This window comes from Dufourea novaeangliae, unplaced genomic scaffold (assembly GCF_001272555.1).
Source record: "Dufourea novaeangliae isolate 0120121106 unplaced genomic scaffold, ASM127255v1 scaffold355, whole genome shotgun sequence".
Classification (NCBI taxonomy): domain Eukaryota; kingdom Metazoa; phylum Arthropoda; class Insecta; order Hymenoptera; family Halictidae; genus Dufourea; species Dufourea novaeangliae.
Window position 1 is genome coordinate 511,631 of NW_015374251.1, and position 17,064 is coordinate 528,694.

At 40.4% G+C, this 17,064-nt stretch overlaps 3 protein-coding genes across 5 annotated transcripts; 2 read left to right on the forward strand and 1 right to left on the reverse strand.

Moving 5' to 3' along the window:
* The first annotated feature begins 1,084 nt into the window (after positions 1 to 1,084).
* Positions 1,085 to 3,923, forward strand: LOC107192562 (elongation factor 1-gamma). The gene is given in 9 exon segments (XM_015581853.1): positions 1,085 to 1,201; positions 1,328 to 1,477; positions 1,699 to 1,762; positions 1,837 to 1,979; positions 2,596 to 2,898; positions 2,989 to 3,091; positions 3,094 to 3,242; positions 3,327 to 3,479; positions 3,568 to 3,923. Coding segments are annotated over 9 exon segments (1,233 nt in total). The 5' UTR covers positions 1,085 to 1,189; the 3' UTR covers positions 3,724 to 3,923.
* Positions 3,924 to 4,557: 634 nt separating this feature from the next.
* On the reverse strand, positions 4,558 to 5,811 carry LOC107192522 (probable 39S ribosomal protein L49, mitochondrial). The gene is made up of 3 exons (XM_015581802.1): positions 5,707 to 5,811; positions 4,954 to 5,140; positions 4,558 to 4,860 (listed from the first exon to the last, which is right to left on the reverse strand). Exons 1-3 carry the CDS (start codon positions 5,809 to 5,811, stop codon positions 4,586 to 4,588), a joined length of 567 nt encoding a protein of 188 aa, XP_015437288.1. The 3' UTR covers positions 4,558 to 4,585.
* Positions 5,812 to 6,165: 354 nt separating this feature from the next.
* On the forward strand, positions 6,166 to 15,068 carry LOC107192618. 3 transcript variants are annotated; one of them, XM_015581920.1, is made up of 8 exons: positions 6,166 to 6,430; positions 6,794 to 6,917; positions 7,124 to 11,410; positions 11,494 to 11,569; positions 12,042 to 12,304; positions 12,394 to 12,549; positions 12,630 to 12,943; positions 13,017 to 15,068. In XM_015581920.1, the coding sequence occupies exons 3-8, from the start codon at positions 7,148 to 7,150 to the stop codon at positions 14,605 to 14,607; spliced, it is 6,663 nt and encodes a 2,220-aa protein (XP_015437406.1). In that variant the 5' UTR covers positions 6,166 to 6,430; positions 6,794 to 6,917; positions 7,124 to 7,147; the 3' UTR covers positions 14,608 to 15,068. The 3 variants fall into 3 exon arrangements, with proteins under 3 accessions (XP_015437406.1, XP_015437408.1, XP_015437407.1); XM_015581921.1 differs by lacking the exon at positions 6,166 to 6,430 and adding an exon at positions 6,554 to 6,674; XM_015581922.1 differs by lacking the exon at positions 6,794 to 6,917 and having other exon boundaries at positions 6,418 to 6,430.
* The last annotated feature ends 1,996 nt before the right edge of the window (positions 15,069 to 17,064 follow it).

Below are 17,064 nucleotides of genomic sequence, written 5' to 3' on the forward strand. Positions count from 1 at the left end.
AAGTTAGAAACTAGTACTTGTGAGAACGGGCATCATTTTTCTTCGTCACGCATTAAATTCGAAAATTAAAGAACGTAGAATAATACTCTCTAACGGCTGGGAACCAGTAATTACAAGAACATTGTTAAAACCACATTCATTTGCAACGGTGACATTGTATTTCGTCATGCGTACCACGTTTAGTTCAATTTGGACAGCTCTTACACCGTTATACGGACAGCTTTCGGTTAGCTGAAGCACTCAATTTGTAGCTGAAAATACGTAGATTAACCCACTGTTATTGATAATAACAATAAACAACCAGAACACTGTCAAAATCGCATTTAATTGCGGAATACCACTATATTTTTTGACCGGTGGCGCCATCCGTGGCGAATCGGTGAAACTGCTAACCAATTATATGGCTAGAAGGGTCACGGAACCCCCGGTGGCGGCGCCATAGACCCTGCACGGAGGCCCCGGTGGAGGCGCCATTGATCACGTGGACTGTTTGTTAATGTGAAATATACAAATTATGTATCGCGTGTAAAGAACTGTTAGGTTTCTCCACCAATAAGAAACGATCACGGGAAATCATGAATCACTGTGAAAAATCATCGTGATTGAGAACGAACGTGATCGAATCACTAGTGATTCACAAGTAGCAGTTCACGCCATCTCTATTGGTAAGGGGGGTCCTCGAACCCCCGGGCACACGCGAGAGACCCCGTGTGTTTGAGATGACTGTGTAGTAGCAACAAACTACTACAGTTAGTACAAGACCTACAATGTTTATGCAGTTATATTTAAACCGATTCAATCAAATGAAGCTTATGTTAACTGACGTATGTTTATTGGAATATACATATATGTAAAGTATAATGATATAAAAGTTTGAGTGCGTTGCGCCTTGTAGAAGGGTTGTTTCAGAGAACTTCAGTGTACTATCCGCTATCCATGGAATGTATTTTTTATTGCATATTGCCCAGATTGTTAATGTTCTTTTTATGATTGTACTGTGATCTATAGCGTAGAATATCACATGTTATAAGATGGGAATGTCGAAATCATTACTGATTCTTAAATGCAAGGAGTGGGGTGGACAACTTTTGAACTGTTCGGTGGTGAATCTATTAGTGTAGAGATTTTATGCATCGAAGAGAAACGATCTTTACCGGCCTTCGACTTCCTCTTCCCGTAGCTGGATATAATGGCGTCCGGAGTAAGTCTCTCTCGTGTGATTCGCACCGCGAAACATCGACATTACGATAAACCGACTGGGACATACGTTTCATTAAAAGTAATGTTTAATCTAGGAATCAGCTAATGGAGTTACAATTTATTTCAGACTCTCTACACCTACCCAGAAAACTTCAGGGCCTACAAGGTGCTGATCGCGGCTCAGTTCTCCGGCGCTCAGGTCAAGATTGCCGATGACTTTGTCTTCGGCGAAACTAACAAATCTGAAGCTTTCCTGAAGAAATTCCCCCTAGGAAAGGTATGTCTGTTCGATTTGTCGTGACACGTTTACATTGTTTTCTACGTGTAACGTGTTATTCAGAAACCAGCTGGTATAAGTTTCACGAGAGTAGTAACAAGCACAGAGCTTTCTCAATGCGCGTTTAACTTATCTGAGAAATCCTTGACAAGAAAGGAGCGAATTGCCCATTCAGTTTCTGAATGAAATTTTGTTAACACTAGTGTAATTTTATCTGTCAGGTCCCAGCGTTCGAAACAAATGATGGGAAATGTATTACAGAAAGCAATGCAATTGCTTATTATGGTAAAGTTTACAATCAGTATGTTGCGTTCACAGCACAGTTTACAGATAATACAATTTAAATCTTACATTTTCAGTTGCTAACGATCAGTTGAGGGGAAAGACTGAGCTTGAGCGTGCAGAAATTGTACAATGGTTTGGATTTGCTGATTCTGAGATTCTTCCAGCTAGTTGTGGATGGGTGTTTCCATTACTTGGTATCATGCCTTATAATAAGCAGGTACAGATTAAATATTCAATATCTGAGCCATTGAAAGTATTAATGGTGTAAGACAAGTTTTAATAAATTTTAGTTAACATTATAAGAAGATAGCCCTATTATTTTATCTTGTGTATAAATGATATATGCATGGTTTCATTAATCACTTAACAAGAGATGTCGAGTATCATCTCAATATGAGCTAATATTAATCTATTTCAATATAATCTTTGAGATTTACTTAGTATAAAAAGTATAAGTATCATAAACGTAATTACTATACTCAGTGTAATCGGTATATCTGGATGTACTCGTATGAGTACATTAATTTAGGACTAAATGTTTTCTAAACCTTTAAGCATCTCAGAAACATATTTACCAATTTACAATATTAATCCTTTCAATGGCTCATTTTGTTTCTACCTTTGTTCCTCCTTCAAAGGCAAAGCTAGTCCAATATTATAACAAGTTTTGTAACTCTTGGAGGTATAGAAATGTTAGCATATTGTATGATAGTGTATGAATTTTTCATGCATGTTTTTTTGAGATGCTCACATTATAAAGCTTGGATTTCCAAAGTTCCTTGCTTTCTTGTCATAACTGTACTTGACTGAAAACATATTTTAATAAATTTCAGACTGTGGAACATGCAAAAGATGATGTAAAGAAAACTTTGACCGCCCTTAATTCTCACTTACTCACACGTACTTACTTGGTCGGAGAACGGCTAACTTTGGCTGACATTAGTGTAGCCATGACATTGCTTCATTTGTACCAATATATACTTGAACCAAACCTACGTAAACCATACCAGAATGTAAATCGATGGTTCCAGACTGTGATTTACCAGCCTGAATCTATGGCTGTAATTGGTGCCTTTAAATTGGCTGAGAAGACACTCGAATATGACCCAAAGAAGTTTGCAGAAACCCAAGGAAAAGTTAATATTATTATTATTATCTTTTCAAAAGAATATTCTGCTTCTTGTAAATGCATGTTTCTTCTAACAATTATTTGTATTATATTACAGTCTTCTAAAAAAGAAAAGAAAGAGAAAGAATCCAAAAAGGAACCAAAGGAATCAAAGAAAGAGGCAGCTGAAGAATTAGATCCCGCAGAAGCAGCTTTAGCTGCTGAAAAGGCACTTTTGATCTCGATGATTTTAAGAGATGTTATTCTAACGAAGATGAGAAAAAATCTATACCTTATTTCTGGCAAAAGTTCGATCCAGAACATTACAGTATCTGGTTTGGTGAATACAAATACAACAATGAATTAACAAAGGTGATAGAGAACATTTTATAGAAAAAGACGTGTGTCTAGTATATTATAACTTATGTAAATAAATTGTATTTTCATTCTGCACAGGTTTTCATGTCCTGCAATCTAATCGGTGGTATGTATCAACGACTAGATAAAATGCGGAAGGGTGCATTTGCCAGTGCTTGCTTGTTCGGTACAGATAATGATAGTACTATCAGCGGTATTTGGGTCTGGCGTGGGCAAGAGCTTGCTTTCACGGTAAACCTTTTGTTTTAATGATTTCTTTCATTCCATTATCGCGTTTTATTTAGAAATGAACTGTGACCAATCATTTTGTTTTATATAGCTGTGTCCAGACTGGCAAGTAGACTATGAGTCGTACAGTTGGACCAAGTTAGACCCGAGTAAACCAGAAACAGCACAGTTGGTTGAACAATACTTCAGCTGGACTGGCGCGGATAAAGAGGGACGTGCATTTAATCAGGGAAAGATTTTCAAGTAAACCTTCGCCCTATCCTTGCTATTAAACGGAACATTTTGTTCGCATGAAATAAACGTAAAAAAAATTGATTAAAGTATCATCGAACTTTACACAAAAACCTTTAGAATCCTGTATTCAATAATAGGGTGTTTTCTTTTCGTCAAGAAAAAGAATGTTCCTTTGTATGTAGATCTCTGTTGTTCGACACACATGTCTTTTTAAGTTTATGCACTTTCTCTGTAAGTGTAGTGTTTGTCGAGAGTGATATTTGAACTTTATTTGATTACTGAATGAATTGTTGCAGTATAAATATAACACAAGATCTTAACATTACATAAACTAAATGGAGTGATATTTGCATTGGTATGCGCATTTTTTTTTTAGAACTTCTGTTTCGTATATACGTGTTAAATTATTTAATTTATAAATTGTTTTAAAGTACGTCGTAACTATAGAAATACAAACGATTCAATAGACTTAAGAATGTTTATGCATTTGTTACTGGTTGTTTAATTGAACGAAAACGCATAAATGTCTTACTTTATCGTTAAATATTAAGACAAAAATACGAAATTATCACCACATTGTAATATCTGCTACATCATACCAGAATTCATTCTCCATACCAGTTGTGTGAAGTTTAATATTAAATATAACGCATATTTTTACAAAACCAACGTTGTTGAATTTTTAACTATTCGAATAAAATTTTTACGTTTCTACAATTCCGTATTAACGCTTAAATATTATTTCAATACTAGGCGACACAAATTACACGTTTTTTTGCTTTATTTGTTCTCTGTAACAAATACTAATTATAATAACGAAAAGCACTTTTATATTTACAATGGTCTCTTAATCCATAAGAATAATTGTAGTATACTTAAAATCCTTTGGAATCCATCCATCTCTTCACAAGAGACACATAATCGCCCCTAAATTTCATTTCACCTACAAGTTCGTTTATACGAATACCAATTGGTTTTACTGAATTTTTACTTAGATATTCCTTTAATTCGGCCTCTAAAGCCCAAATATCTCCTTGAATCTTGCAGAGCTTAGTTATTTTTCGCATTCCTCTGAATTGAATCTTAAGATAAACTGGTTGCATATAATTTCTTGTGCGATTTATGTAATATGGATAATCTCCTGGTTTTGCTGTTAAGTTATGGATTAATAAATTAGATGTATATAATATTTTAGACATTGTTTGTCTAGAAAGTTTATCTCTTTAGAGAATATGTAACTCACCAGTAGGTGGTTTCCAACCAGATGGATATTCTTGATTTTCAAGAGGAGGTTTAGGTATAATTTGAGGTCTCAATAGACGTTCTACATACTCCCACTCTTGTGGATCATTCGTTACCTCATAATCTGTATATTTTGAGGGATCTTCATATATAGGGGAAGATCTGTAAGTGCTCCATCTTTTCTGAATCTAACTTGGATTAAAAACATACCAATTATTCTCGAGCAATTACACCAGAAATTTCTATAACAGTATTACATTGTCACACGACTATTGGTGCTGCTTTGTTTATATATACATTTATAGGTTAGCAGAAGATCACATAAAATTCAGTTCTTATTAACAAATATACGCTTTTCCGTGAAATCACAATATAACAAATCTCTATATCAACGTTAGAAGAATATGGCGTACAGTTTACGTTGCATTTTCAAGTTCAACAATTTATTTTTTAAGGTTCATCTACCGCGTGCTAATTTAACGGGTCGAACTCGAGAAGTCAGTGAAAAATGTTGACATGTTAGAAACAAGCAATCAACACGACTGTCTCGAGATTCAAAGAAAGCTTCGGAACAATCGATACTAAAATAATAATTAACAACTGAAATATTCAGTATAACTTTGACTAGAATGGCCCTTCGCCTAGTTCATCCATGGGTATCCATCACGAAAATGCGAACGAACTCGTACTTCGGCAAACGATCAGGAGAAGAGAGAAGAGAAAACGAAAAAGGCGAGGATAGGAGTGATATTACCTGAACCGGAATCGGCGAAACGTTGCTCGGAGGTTTCAGCTGGCAAGGCAATCGTAGAATAATCGCCGAAAGTTTCGAACGTGCGAGGAACCGAAGGGCAGCCATTTTGACTTCGGTAAATAAGGGTCGGTGGCCGCCATTGGTGCGCACGGGCGCGTCTTCCTTTTCGTTCTCGTGCCAGATCGAGCATTTCCACGCGACGAGCTTGTATTTCCAGGATTTTTTCCGTTTCGTGAGAAACTTGGTCGCGTTCGCTCGTTCACCCGCTAGACGAACGTGTCACCCGGCGGTCCTGAGTAATGGAAAATCCGAGCGAATAGCTAACGGGGTTCTAGTTATCGCGAACACTGTATAGAGCAGCAAGTGCCGCGTTGCTCCGAATTTCGCTGGAGGATTTAGGTGTTTGGAAGAGGCCTGATCGGACGATTTTTGACTCGTGACCGAGCACGTGTTCCCTGGAAGGATATTGTGTTGCGAATACCGGCTCGTCTGCACCTAGAAGGGGGTGAATTCTCGGTGAAACAACGCGGGGGATTTACCGCGAACAAACTATGGACCTGGGAGAGGTCGCGTGTTCCACCGTCAGGTGGCGGTAGCTAGAAAACAGTAGGACAGCGTACAAGAGACAGACACCCTGCAACGGGACTGTGTGTTTTTCACAGAATTGTTTTCCACGTTTTCCCGCAAAAACCACGCTCCCCGACGGTGATTTTCTGGCCGAGAGGTGAGTACATGCGACGAATCGAATGTACGACCAAAAAATCCCTTCGACAACGTGCGATCATGCCCGTACTAAACCGCGGAAATCTCGAATCGGACCGACCTTTTGTTTATTCGTGGCGATTTTTTCGCGACGATTTGTCGCGTGATTTTCGATACTTCTGGCCCGTTAAACCCCGGATTTCACCTCTCGGTAGTTAATACGCGTTACGGTCTCTCTTTCGAGCAAGAATTTTCCATGATACCAGGTACGATCGAGAAAATATCACGGTTAATATTTCGATGCGATTCCCCGACCGAGAGAAGAGGCGCTCCGTGTGTATCCGTGTAAATGCAAAGTTTGTCACGTAATTTTTCTGACCGCCAGGGCCGCATCTATCAACCCCACTATTCCGGCCGGCCGCTCACCTACTCGCAACCAACTACGAATTATGTAGTTTTTCCACTTGGTGTACACTCGATTTGTTCCCGTCTTGCTTATAAGAGGAAAGGTACTGTTTTATTGGATTATAGTTTCGTTACACCACATTGTCTTTCCCTAAGTAAAATTTCCTCCAGATTGTACGAGTTTCTATTTTATTTTATCTGTATAGAGATCAAATACTATGTTTTTTCAGAGAAACACATAAGAATTATTACTGTTATCCGTTTAACATCATTTAGTATGTGTTATTTCATATTGCAAATGAAATTGCAGGAGCCCAATGTGGGTGGAAGTGAGATGGCATCCAGGGAAAAGAAACCCTTAGCACCTTCCAAAGCAAAACAGAAGGCGAATAATGAAAGTGGCTTGTCATCGAATGAAATTAAAAATAGAAAGGGTAAGACTTTGTCCAATCTGAAACAACAGCAGCTTGCACGTGATATTTTGGAAGCTGTGGCAACTGGCAGTCAGCTTCCTCCAAAATTAGAGGCAAGCCTGCCGCGTAAAAAGGTTCTTAGGAATCTTAAGCGTAAACAGAAATTGAGAGTAGCTAAAGCAAATCTCATTAAATCGAAGGTTCCAAGGAAAGTAGGTAACAGAAATTTGTGCAGACTAGCTTCAGACATTAAGAAAAGTGTACGAACGAAAAGGATTAAATTACCAGAGGAAAGTGTTGATAAGACATTTGATAATAATTCAAAGCTTCTGGAGCAACAAGTAAACGATATAGAAAGCGAAAGTGCAGGGACAGAAACAATTAATAGAAGTGCCAAGAATTATCTCAGGACCAAGAAGACCAAATTTGTAACAAAAAGTAGCGGGGAAATAGAAAACGAATATTTTCAAGATAAAGATACAGATTCTGTTGCTGGATCCAGCATCAAAAGCAGCCCAAAACTTAATAGAAAAGGGAGAAATTCAGACAGCCCTGATTCTTTGTCTAAAAGTGTTAAATCGACAAAGTTTTCAGGATTCAAGAGGAACAATATCAGAGACAAGGACAGTTGCTCCAAAAATATAGAAGGAGACACCAAGTATACAAAGGGAAGAAAGAGTAACAGTAAAGATACAGATTGTAGCAAAGCATCGAACATTGACACAAAATTTTCAAAATCGCTTTTGGAGGCTAAGAGTTCTATAGATCTCACCATAGACGAGGTAATAGCTTCAATGTTGAGTGATTCAGAAATAGATAATCAACAAGGAGCAACAGAAAAAATTGAAGGGAAAGTAAAAAGAAGTAGGAAAATGCTGGTAGAAGAAAATATAATTCCTGACATTGAAATTAAAAAGGAACCGGATACGGAAGATACTAAGGGTATATTGGACGGAGAGACTCTGAGTACGGAATCATTCCAAAATGCAATTCAATTGAGAAAAATTAAGAAAGGAAAGTTAAGAAATGGAAAATTACGGCAATCAGACTCTGGTATATCCTCTGACTTGGATCAAAAGAAACGTCGAAGATTAAACTCGGATGATCCTGTTAATTCAGAAGTTTCGGTAGATAACATTACAGATAGTAATGTAGATACAGAATCTTGCTTCTCCGAGTCTAGTGGCAGTGATCCTCAAACAGCTCTTGTAACAGCCAAAGATGAACCTTGTTTCAAGCAGGAAGTGCTGAAAAATTGCGAAGATAGTTCCCAGAATGGATCAGAAACAGAGAACAATAATAACAGTGATCGAGTAGATAGAGTTAGTGAAATAGGACCCACTCTGCGCTCAAAAACTAAAGCCAAAAGTACAGAGATTGAAGTAAAAAATGACAATATTAAAGTTGAATATACGAGACTAGCACCTAAGAGTACAGAAGTACAGGAAGACATAAAAAGAGTAAGCAATATAGATCAAGTTAGGAAGGATAATATACTAGCAAAATTTGCTGACAAGTCCAAGAGCCGAAGAAGTAGTTTAAACATAGATATGAAAAAGACAGTGAATTCGTTTTATAGTACAGACAAATCAGATGGCAGTCCAAAGTCTCAAATTGATCAGATGATAGAGAATATCAAACTCACCATTGCAAAGTCTATTGAAAGTAAAATTTTTGGACCAGAAAAAGGTCTTGGATTGAGCAAAAACTTCGAGGTACCAAAAATTGAAGAGATAATTGCACCTTTGAGTACAGAGTCCCAGAAGTTGGGATTGGAGGAGAATACAGACGAAGATATGTCGACTGTTTCTAAAAATGAGATCAAATCGGATAGTTCAGAAAATTCAGTACCAAAAGTGGCTGACACTGCCAAAGAAATTGAGAAACTAGTCATGGGTGATATTGAACCAGCAGAAACAAATTCTCAAAATATTCAAGAAAGCGAGTCTCCCGAAACTGATGGAAATAATAGTATGCATAATGTTCCAGAAGATGTGAATGCTACAGAGAATAATGAGAACAATTGTGAAACTATAGAACAACCGGAAGAACCAAATGAAAATTCAACTATAACTGAGGAGCTTGAAAAGTGTTCGGAACAAGTAACAAATGGTCAAGTGAAAACGTTGGACGATGGTAAAAAAACAATCGCTGTTAGAAAATCACCCAGAATAAGTGATAAAGGTTCTCCTGAAAATAATGAGACTGTTAAAAAATTAAGCAAAGCAACAAATAAAACAGTTCACAAGTCTGATAACAGTGAAGAATCTTTACAAGAAGATACACACAAATCTGCTTCTGAAGAATCACCCGAAAAATCAACAAGGAAAACCCCTGAATCTTCTAAATCTTCGGCTGAATCTGTTGCTTACGAATCTTCAAATAATGAAGTACAAATAGAAGTTGCATCTGACCAGATAGAAGAAAGTTATGAAGAGGAAGAAAAAACAGTTGAAACTGTTGAAGATGAAATGATGTTTTCATTGAATCTTTCTACAACTTCTGAAGAACCAGAAACATTGGAGAGTATTTCGAAAGAAGTAGAAAGATTAGTAGCGGAAAATCAACAAAAGAGTAAGTTGCAAACAAAAGACGTTAGAGAGGATGCTACAGCAGATGCCAGAGAAGATGCACAAGATAAGGAAGAATCAGGTATTAAAAACATAACAAAGTCTGCTACATCTGAGATAGTATCAGATAATAATAAACAAGAAGCAACTGTGAATAAAGCAGACAGTGAGTTAGAAAAGAGTACCGTACAACACAAACCCAAGGCAACAGCGAATGCCAAAGAAGACGAAGCCAGTACACCAAGTGTGGTGCAGGACACAAAAACAGATACGGATAATAGTAACATATCAATTGCCTCTAACTCAGACTCGGATTCTAAAGAAAATGCCAATTTAGTCGCTAATGATGATACTTGTATTTCCCTTGAGGATAGTAAAAAAGATGCAGAGAATGACACAATAAGCGATAAATGTGAACAGAATAATATATGCAGCAATACAGAAAACATCCTCAGCTCTGATTTAGAAGAAATAGAAACAAGTTTAAGTAAAAATTCCGAACAGAGTGAATCAACAGTCACGGAGGATCAAGATGAAAATTTGGCGACTGACAACGTAGTGGAGGAACAGAAATCTGTCGGTGAAGATAAGAAAATGGTGCTAAGGGCTCGGGACAAAATAAAAAAGGCTGAAAAAGGACAAACGGTCTCTAACAGAGAACGTAGTGACAATTCTTCCAAACTCAAAACGGAAGAAGAAGATGTTCAACAAACACATGACTCAACGCGTAATGTCAACGAGGAGGATATGACGGAGGAGAAGGCAGTGAGTGTGCCTAACACAGAAGATCCAGAGGAGAGTCAAAACAACGCCGAATTGGAAGCAAACGATTTCGAAACTCAGTCTCGCTCTCGACGCAGCAAAGATGTGAAGAAACGCAAGGATGATCTGTCAGCTTCTTTGAAGACCAAACGACCGAAACGAGAAGCACGAAAATCTGATCAGCAGAACAAAGAAGAGACCTTATTGGACAATGAGGTTGCCACGATCAATGAGAATAACCGATCATTTTTGAATAAGTATAGAGACGGTGTAGAATGCGCGACCAATTTCAGAGGGTTTTCCGAGGGTGGCAGAGGTAGCTTGGAAAAACACCAAGAGACCGGAGACAGTGCACGGAGCAAGTCGGAGAATGACTTGGTAATCGCGAAGGAACCTGGTAAAGCAAGCTGCGAGGATAGGCTGGCTAGAAATCTTTCAGAAAATCATGTGACCAAACAAGCAGAAAACATTGACATGTTGGAAACAGAATGTAAGTCAGCGAAAACCCCGGAAACATCGCAGAAAGATTCGGACGAGACATCTACGTCTGGCGAGTCGTCTAGTAGTGTAAATGTTACACCAAAGATTTTGGAGACACCCGAGGACAAAGCCAAGAAGGAATCGATTCTACGATTGCTCGGTCTAGAGTCTCTGGAAAAAGCTGCGGAGAGGCTGAACCATCAGAAAGCAAAGAAGGAACAGTATACCGGGACTTTGAAGACTGTGATCAGGGTGCAGAAGGAGAAGGACAGGGACAAGCGGCGTTCGAGGTCTCCTTTAAAGATGGTGTTGAAGCAGGGTCGCGGAGATGGAGAAGGCGATTCACCAGAATTCTACACCATTCAAAAGGAGGTAAGTTGTTGATCACGATGAACCGACGTTGAATATGAAACAGGATAGATGTTTTGTTAATTAATCCGTTCTTTGTTTTTCAGTTTGGAACCAGTGGTTTGGGAGATAGCAGCTCTGGTGCGAACCGAAAGTTCTCTACTAACCACAGACACTCTTGCGGTAATCCTGGTTGCGGGAATAACTACATTCTTAATCGTTTCCCTGTCCTCTGCTTTATTAAACAAACACATATCCTCATACCCTGTAAAGTCTGATACGCCTTAGAACCGTGGAGGGAATTGCTTGACCTTTAATGACAGAAGAACACCGGAGAGTTCAAATTCCAGTGGAAAATTATATTTCAATCTACATTCCAGTTTCTCTTATGATGTCAAGCAATTCTAATCCATCACCAGTCCTGCAAATTATGTTCATAACAATTACATTTTAAATAACAAGCATGCTGTCCCGTGCTACTGCTTTATAAAATTCAAATGGAATCACTTCATAACTTTGAAATCATCTTTCAACCGAAGTGATATCACACTTTGCTGGAGAAATCACGTTAAACATCAATTCTGTTCATTTGCCAAGGTTCTCAGAGGACTGCATGTAATTGTTGATTTTTTTTTCTTTTTTTTCATCGCTACAGACGAAGATATCGAAGACGCTGCGCCAAAGGATCGCCAGTCTCTTGTGATCCCAGAGAAGTCCTCCTCGTTCTCCATTCATCCAGGACGTTTGTGCGCAGATGTGTGTTGCTACTGCTTCGGGAAATTTGGTTCTCTCGACACACCGATGCATCTGGCCCAGATGAAGTCAGATGAAAGACGCAAGAAGATTCTAAACATAGAGCGACACCTCACCAAGGACTCCTGTTTGTGCGACGCGTGTTACCGCCATGTAGATAGAAAGGTGCACCTCTTACTTTTCACTTTCCCGTTTTGTTTCGTTTAATTCCACTTTTATTGATACCTTTACTGAATCGACTTCATTATCCATAGGCAAATACAAGTCCAACGAACATGCAAACGAAACCACAGAAACAGCACCGACAACTGATGGTATCCAAGTGTTCAGCTCGCGATTGCAGGGATGCTGCAAGGCACCACGTTAAACGTCGCTGGTTGTTGAAGATAAAAGCTGGTTTACAAAAGCAGGTAAATGTACGCTTTGAAAAAAGAAATATTTTCTATCGCCGTACTTCGTATCCTAAACCACATATCTTATTCGCCTGCAGGTGGATATCGATTGGGAGTCCAGTCAACATACATCCATGTCGTTCTGTGTCAGTCATTACTCGAAAATAGAGCGATTTTTGACTTGCGCCCTATGCAAACGCCGACTGGCGAGGAATTACACTCATCAGTTGGCGAACGCAGAGACCGAGGAGCTGAATCAACTGCTAGGACAGCAGGGCGTTCCTGTTTTATTAGCCGCTGGCACTTTTGTATGCAAGTTATGTCGGTATTTCACGCAGCTCCAACTTAAGTACAAGGACGTCGACAACATGAACATGAGTCATCGGTCTTTCTTCAAGAATTATCGCAAGAGGTACGATCTAAGAATACCATAAATTCCTCCACTGTCATAAGATTCATATCGATCTTTCGGTTTTGCTATTTAGAATTCTACATTACCATGATATCGAGGTTCTGGACAACGAGGACGACGATTCGTCGCACAACCAATCCAAGGACAAGGAGAAGCGCAAGAAGACCAAGTGTCCACCCCAGCCAAAGAGTGGAACCTCCAAATCTCCAGACGCCACGACTAATTCTACGTCGGAAAAATCCACGCCTGACCTTAGTAAGATCGAGGGTACTAACTCCGAGATGGACACCGAGAATCGTACGACGAAGACGAATTCGACGGACGAGCCGATCGCCGGGGACGTTCAGTATCTCGGTATCGAGAGCACGGTGGAGAAACTGAAGAAACGCAAGCTTCTTGAAATGCATCCGTACACAACCTCGGACACGACGATACCATCTTGCGACAGTCCGAACGAGGTGGTGGAAATCCTCGCGATGGACAAAGAGGTGACCCTGACCAGATTGCCAAAGAGACCGAGGACCAGCAACGACATAACGCCCGTGGTGCAGAGACTCGGCGCCAATCCGTCGATCAGCGTACGCACTTTATTCCCCGGCGAGGAAGAGATGAACCTTCACGCGAGCATCGAGTTCACAAATGTACGGGAGATCACGCCCCAGGGCTGGGAGAAGTGCGCAACCATGATACAATACGACAGGGATACGAAACTTCTCTGGCAAGAGCTGCAGAGACCGTACGGAAACCAGAGTTCGTTCCTTCGACACCTAATACTTCTAGAAAAATATTACCGATCCGGTGATCTGGTGTTGGCACCGAATGCGTCTCGAAACGCGATTAATTACTCGACGTCTGTGCAGAATAGATTGATATCGTACGAAGGACCGGAGAAGATGGACGAGCCGATCATGGAGCCGATCGCCTCGGAGTATCACAATTCACGTCGACTAAGCGGGGGATACGTGCTCGAGAGGGACAGGCTGTCGTTGCCTGGAACGAGTACGACCACGAAGACCACGACAACGGGAACCGTGCAGCAATCCGCGAAAGGAAGTCCGTCGCGAGTTCTGAAACTGAATCCCGGCGTGTCGATCATCAAGAAACCACCGCCTAACCTCCAACGATTGAACCTGCCATCCACAAGTAACACCGCGAACGGCAACGTGAAACGAAAAGACGGTCTGAAGGCGCCGATCACATCCGGCGGAAAGGTGTTCCAACTAAGCGAGGGTGAATTCAAGCGTCTCCAGACACTGAAGAAACAGAAGCAAATGCTATCGGAGAAGTCGATCAGCCCCGGTTCGGCGAGCGGTGCCGGTTCAGCCAGCTCAACTGGCGTTTCACCGTCGAGCCTGAAATCATCGTCGACACAGTATCAGAAAGCGCAGCTCGCCGCTCATACGCAGTTCCAGAAGCACCTGAGAATGCAACAGGAGATGCTCAGCCGTCAGAGCAGAGGGGATTTCGAGCCGTTGATATGCGACATACGCTCGTTGGCGAACGAGAACAGCCCCACGCAGAATCTGTTGCACAACCTGAACTTGCCCAAGTCGATACAGGTCACCACAAAGACGACGTCCAATCAGATCCCGATATTGCCGAAAATCCCAAAGTCGTTGACGGTGATACCGCAGACCGTCACTAGACCCAACGCCGACAAATGAGAGATAGCAAAAGAGAGAATCGGGGGAAAAAAAAAAGTACATAAGTGAATGTGGACGGTCAAGAATTGATAAGACAGAAAAAGAGAGAGACGGGGGACAGTAAGTAGTTAGATGTTACAATTCTTTTAGACAAGTACACAGACCGCGTGTTCGTCGGTGTGGATCGGAAACTAGAGGGAATTTTCGGTTCGATTTTTCCGTTTCCCCCTCCGTCGAACGATGGGGAAGGGGGTGGACCGACTCACGGAGAAAGCGAGACAATATCTGCCTTAATCGGGCGCGCATCCGTGCCACGGTTGCGCGACCGGCAAGCTCAAAATATGCGATATAAACAATACGAAGACGCGCGCGTCGTGAATCGAATATTTTCAGTCGGTCAGAGATGCGCGTGTACGTGCGTAAAGTACGTACAATCATATAGATAGAAGTATATAAGTAACAGAAAACAAAAAAAAAAAAAACAAATGATACGAACACGTTAGCGATACTTGGATACTAACGATTATTACACTAACCAACCAAAGCATCAACACGTGGCGTGTGACAAGAGGAAACACAAACGAAAGAAACGAAAATGAAACGGATACGAAACGAAAACGTGAAACACGGTGAAGGAACGACACGTATACCTGTTTCCGTGGGAGGGGTGGCGGGGGAAAAGTGCCTAAAGTGTGACGCGAAAGCGAAATATCGTTAATTTTTAATTGACAAAGAATAACGTTGAACGGATTCGAAAAACACAGTGTATATATAAGGAAACGAAGTTCTGGAGTAAGAGGACAGAAGCCGGAAGTTAGGGATTGCCGATGCTTTCGACGCTTCCGTTTTCTCGCTCTCGATATGTTCCGTGACGACACGTGGTCGACCTTACGATCTTTCTCCCATGAAAAGGGTCAACATAAACATTATTATAAATATATATATATATATATACACTTTAGAAAAAGAATATATATATTTATATGTGTGTGTATATATGTAATTCCCACGAGTGACGATGCTGATTTTTGCCTTGCTGTTATCTGTGCTCGGTTCACTGTTAGACATATCGTTGTTCCACCGTTCTTCGAGAGAAAGATATATGATACCGAACGATGGGATCGCAGGGAACAGCTCGAAGAACGATCCACAGTGTATAATTCGGTAGTTCGTTCCTGGTTGTGTCGAAGGCGTACGAGGAGAAAAGGTCGAGCATACACGCGACACGTGGCGGCCCGGTGTGTATCTTATCGAGTATATACCGGGTGGGTCTCGGACAACGATTTATTCTCACCCCGAAACGATCGCGTCGTTGCTATCGATCGTACAGAAGAAGCATGCGAGAAAATAAATAAATCGTTCTCTCTTTCTCTCTCACACACAGACACACACACACACACACACTCTTTTTCCCATTTTCTTCTTCTTTTAGTCAAGATTATTTTCAACGTTGTCGATGACCGCCGAGAGAAATACTATGAAAGATATCGAACGGAAAGAATATATACTTAACGGTGATATTTATTACTCGAAAGACGGAAACAGTTTTTCTTGCTTCATGTAAAACATTTTCCTGCGCCCCGTCTTTGAGGAACACACAGAATCGTCTCGAATCGTCGCGTTGAAACGAGACACTCGGTGTATATCCCCCTCCGTTCGTCGTTATTGATAAACATATTATATTTTGTCTACCTGGAAACGTTCGAGAAACGCGTAGAGCAGTTTGGGGGAGGGGGGAATCCCTTCGGATCAATTGTACATTAGAAAGGAGGAAAGGATAAAAAAAATATATATTTTTTGGCCTGCTCGACCAGAGGGGAGAGCACGTATGATTGACGACTTGTAATTACTTCTAATTAAACGGGCGATTGTTAGATGCGGAATTACGATAAGTGTTAATGTGTGAATTGGTAAATACACTCTAAGTAGGTGTAGATCATACGCCTCGAGCTTATTTATTACGTTAACTATATATATATATATATATATGGACCCCAGAGCTAGAGTGTATTAAGTCTACCTTTTTGGAAAAAGAATGATATTTTTCATTTTTTCTGTATCAAAGGAAGACTGTAAAAAGTATAACACGATTGTAGATCACGAATGGAAAGAAAAGAGAGAAAGAGAGAGAGTGCATGTATTTCTATGTGAGAAAGAGTGCACGTGTTGGAGAGAAAGAGAGAGGTTTGACGTTTCTTTTCGTACAGACGAGAAGCGTCCATTTTCTTTTCTTCCGTGTCTTCTTTGTCTCTTTGCATTGTCGCCACGTGAATAATCGGAACGGGGGACACACAAATAGCCGTGAGTTCGACAGAGAGAGAGAGAGAGAGAGAGAGAGAGAGAGAGAGAGAGAGAACTCTGGTCCGATCATTTGCGAGATACTCGATCCTGTTTGTATCGTTAGGAAATCCTACTGCCTTAAAGAAAGTTGACTAGCATCGTTGTGTCGATGGATATTGTAAATAGTTCGAAGAGGAG

Coding starts and splice junctions, on each gene's coding strand:
- LOC107192522 (XM_015581802.1), bottom strand. CDS start 5,811: ATGGCTGCCCTTCGGTTCCTCGCACGTTCGAAACTTTCGGCGATTATT. Junction 5,141..5,706: donor TTTCGCCGATTCCGGTTCAG/GTAATATCACTC, acceptor AATCCAAGTTAG/ATTCAGAAAAGATGGAGCAC. Junction 4,861..4,953: donor TGGTTGGAAACCACCTACTG/GTGAGTTACATA, acceptor ATAACTTAACAG/CAAAACCAGGAGATTATCCA.
- LOC107192618 (XM_015581920.1), top strand. CDS start 7,148: ATGGCATCCAGGGAAAAGAAACCCTTAGCACCTTCCAAAGCAAAACAG. Junction 11,411..11,493: donor TCTACACCATTCAAAAGGAG/GTAAGTTGTTGA, acceptor TTTGTTTTTCAG/TTTGGAACCAGTGGTTTGGG. Junction 12,305..12,393: donor ACCGCCATGTAGATAGAAAG/GTGCACCTCTTA, acceptor CATTATCCATAG/GCAAATACAAGTCCAACGAA.